General features: G+C 43.0%; 1 protein-coding gene across 1 annotated transcript in view; it reads right to left on the bottom strand.

Annotated features, from left to right (window-relative positions):
* LOC138154397 (arylacetamide deacetylase-like 4) overlaps positions 1-3,667 on the bottom strand; it is a 29,550-nt gene extending 25,883 nt beyond the window's left edge. The window contains exon 1 of the mRNA XM_069079135.1: positions 3,497-3,667. Within this exon, the coding sequence (XP_068935236.1) occupies positions 3,497-3,664 (168 nt within the window). The 5' untranslated portion in view covers positions 3,665-3,667. The remainder of the gene's footprint in view (positions 1-3,496) is intronic.
* Between the last annotated feature and the right edge of the window lie 614 nt (positions 3,668-4,281).

Here is a 4,281-nt window from a genome sequence, read left to right on the forward strand (position 1 = left end):
CTTCCTTCCTTCCTTCCTTCCTTCCTTCCTTCCTTCCTTCCTTCTTCTCCCTCCCTCCTTTCCATCTGTATGTGTATATATATATATATACATATACATATACATATAAAATCATATATACCCTTACCTGTGGGTGCTCTGCCCAAAGGAATATAAATTTTGATCACTGAAACCTAGCAAGATATCTTGGAGTTAATGGGCTAGATTTCTTTTTTAAGGACCATGACTTAAACCTAAATAACTGTGGCTTTCATTGATTGGCCAAAAATAGGTCTGAGCCCAAGCTTCACTTGGTCATTATTTGGATTCCGATGTCTCACAGTGAGTGTAAATAGCAATTGTTTCTGTTTTGGCCAGAAATTCTGAGGGTCTTCCCCTCCTATATTGATTTTATTTTTTTGCCTTGGTAAAAGAGGCCATTCTTTGCCTCATTTTTACCTAGCCCTAATCACTGAATGGGCATTACCTTAGACAAACAGATCTGGCAAAGATCTTAGCTTAAAAAGGCCCAAGTCTCCAACTGAGTCTGAGGCTATTTCTAGGGGTCCTGATCTGTATCTGGCCACTGGACCCAGATGACTCCAGAAGACAGCATGAGGCTGGTGACTTTGCACAGCCCTTCCTCACTAAATCCCTGTTCACTTGGAAGTCATGACATCATCCTGATACATTAATACGTTAATATATTTATAGACTAAAACCATTTTAAACACTTATTAGGGGATTAGCATTGTTCTAGGCACATTGGAATTATGACTTTAATCTGAAAAATCAATAAGAAGTATCATTCCTTTCTCTTATTTCCACCCATTTTGTTTCACTCTCTCCAGAGTAAATTGGACTTCATGATCATGTTTGCTATGGCCTTTCAAGGGGCATTTGGAAATAATGTTGATTTCACTATGGTTGAAGCTGCAGAGAGGCTTTTCCTTGGGTGTGAGGAGGGCAGCTCAAAAAGCTGATTTTCAAAGTGAGGGTAACATTCTTTTCCTAGAAATAATCAACTGGCCCACATTAGAAAAGGATGTAGACCTTTAGCCAGAGTCGAAATGGACTTCAGACATCCCATCTGTGATACTGAGGTTAATACTTAGGAATCAACATGATGAAAAATACAAATTATTCTACTATAAGCTGCATATAAATGCATGGGGAAAGAAACTGGGGGCAGAAACAGGAAGAAATGATCAAATGAGACTCTAGACCTTTACCCACTAGCTGTAGACTTTATAACAAGGGAGAAAAAGGAGGCAGTATGTGCTGGGCAAGGCAAACTACCACCTCCCTTTATAACTCTGTAGAAAATAGCCCACAACCCCAAAGAGAACTGAGAATAGCAGTGCCCCAGACCACCAGGCCAGCTTCTAAGCCATTCCAACAGCCATTACTTGGGGAGAAAACTCCTGTGTAGGGGGGCCAGCTGTCCCCACCATCTGCCAGCTATGTGGCAGAAAGGTATCCTAAGAGAGTGACAACAGGTAGCATTATCAGGTAAGTCACTCCCCTCAGACTCTGAAGGAGATAGTCTAGGATCCTGAATCCAGGAGTCTTAGAAGTAGCAGTGCTTCCCAGACTCCTGCTCCTGTTTCCAGCCTGGGCCCTTGCAACCAGCATTGGGGTGAGAAATCACTGAAGAAAGGGCCTCCCTTCCTCACAGCTACCAGTGCCATCTGCCAAGCAACTGCCAAGTTGCCCTGGGGATGGCAGTACCTCCAGAGAGTGGCTCTCTGCCTAAGACCTCTGGAAGTGGCAATACCTCCTAGACCACAGGTCCTGCTTTCACCCCATTCCTCAAAGCCATCATCCTGGGAAGAAGCACCTAAGGAGACACAGCTTGGTAACTCCTACAGGTGCTACAGCTACAGCTATTGAACACTCAGAAAAGAAAATTCTTCTACCAAAGCCCTTGATCTTGTCAGGTGGTTTAACATCAGAAGCTGATATGATAAACAGGAAATGACACATTACTATATGCTTGGTCACTCTACCCCAAGGGGTTCATGGGACCTTTCCATTTGACCTGCAGCGCAACCTTCCATATGTGATGTCCTCTTGATTAGAACGTGAGCTCCTTGAGAATCAAGGCTGTCTTTTCTGCTTGTGCCCTGAGTGTTTAGCACTGTGCTATGTACATAGTAATTGTTTAATAAATGCTTTTTCAATCTTTCATTCACCATTGGACCCTGCCTTACCCTTATTTATTAATAAAGGTCAAATGCAACTCTTAATCTCCCTTTCAACCCCAGTGGTTCTGCATTCTACCCAACATGAGGGGACATTCTGAGGTAACTCCAAACCTCTCCCCTAGCTCTGCCCCTTTTGTTTATGATTAAGAGTGTATATGGATTTACCTTCTCAATTTCTTGACTCTTGATGCCCTCACCCACTTGAAAAGCAACCTCAGTTTCCATATCTATCACATTTTGAACCAGCTTACTCATAAAAACATGGTATAATTGTATACAATTCTTTAATATAATAATAGAAGAAAATAGAATGAAACCAAATATGTTAAATTCTCATAAAAGACTGAATGTCTGCAAGACCAAGCAGCCAAAAACAAAACAAAACAAAAAACCTCCTTTGTTTTGCAGGCAAACCCAACACCCAAGGGTTAAAACAGTTCAGGTGCTTAAATGTGAACCTCATCATTGGCCATAGGAGAGCAAGAACCACAACTTATTCCTTCCCCTGGTCACTCTTTTTTTTTTTAAGGAATTGGGGTTAAGTAACTTGCTCAAGGTTACATGGCCAGGTGTTTCTGGGTGGGTGCTAAGTGTCTGAGCCCGGATTTGATCCCAGGTCATCCCAACTCTGGGGCCAGTGCTATTACTTGCTGTGCTACCTGGCCGCCCTCCCTGGTCACTCTTACAATTCATGTGAGTGGGATCACAGAACTATTTGAATGGCAAATATTATCTCATCTTATCCTCACAACAATTGTCTAAGATTGCGGCTATGATTATTCCCATTTTAAAGATGCTGAGGTTCAGAGAGGTTAAGGAACTTGTCCAGGGACATAGCTAGAAAGGATCTGAGATAAGATTTGAACCCTTTCTCTCTGATTCCAAGTCCAGTGCTCTATATACTGTGTAATGCTACTTCTCCAGAAGGGAAGGTTATGGACAGGTTATTCATGGCAATACCATAGCCATTGATTGAGCACTTACTTTATTCAAAAAATTGGACCCCCAAATCCTATTATTAGGCATATAACCCAAGGAGGTCATTGATAAGAAGAGTCCCCCTATACACAAAAATAAACAATATAACCAACCTCCTGAAACCCCTCTTCATCAGAGAATGCAAAGCATTTCAAACACAGAAACTTGAAGACTGTGTGTTACCCAAGGCCCCAGTCTCCTCCCAGCTAGCCCTTTGCTAGCTTGGGGTCTGCTATTATCACTTAACTTCTGCTTTCTCTACCCCTCTCCCATTCAACCCATATTCACCCATCCCTTATCAGGGCCTGAGACACAAAGGGGGTAACACTCACGCAATTTATCCCCAGTAGAAAGATACAGTGAAGGATGCGGAGCTTCATTGTGTGGCCAATGGCAGCAGGGACATCTGTGGTAAAGAAATGTTCATAGATCACCCATAGTCCAATTCCCAGGCTAAAGATGCACCCTGCCAAGAGGGGAAAGAAGAGCAAGATCAGCATGCCTGAGAGTGAGCTTCTCTTTGGAACTTCGTTGACAGATGTCCTGGTGCATTTATAAATCCCTCCCCCTTCCTTCTCTGCCCTGGTCCAGTTTCCCTGTAGGCAATAACTTGGCCAAGTTCTTAAGATTTGTATCCTTGAATAAATTAGACCAGAATAACCTGATTGAACAGATAAATCAATAAACATTTATGAAGAATGAATTACTCACTGAATGTGAGGCTCTGTGCTAAGCCCTGGGGATAGAAGGAAAGGCAAAGGATAGCCCCTGCACTCAGAGAGCTCCCCATCTAATGGGGGGACGACAAGTAAACAACTAAGTCCAAGCATGATGGGGACCGGGTGAACTGGAGATGAGAGAGGGAAGAAGATAACCAACAGAAAGGAGGCATGAGAATTAAGGGAGATTAGGAAGGACTTCTTACAGAAGTTGAGATTTTATCTGGGAGCAGAAGGCAGAGATAAGGAAGGAGGGAATTCCAAAAATGAAGGCCAGCCTCTCCTGGATTGTCAGGGAACTTTGACCCCAAAGGGAAGGATCCATCAGGTCACCCTTTGCACCATGAAAGGAAGGCTATAAAGTCTGCTCTTCCTCTAGATTTTGGGCCAGTCATGAG

This window comes from Petaurus breviceps, unplaced genomic scaffold, assembly GCF_028583685.1.
Source record: "Petaurus breviceps papuanus isolate PSGF00001 unplaced genomic scaffold, PetGlider_PUasm1.0 91041, whole genome shotgun sequence".
NCBI classification, from domain to species: domain Eukaryota; kingdom Metazoa; phylum Chordata; class Mammalia; order Diprotodontia; family Petauridae; genus Petaurus; species Petaurus breviceps.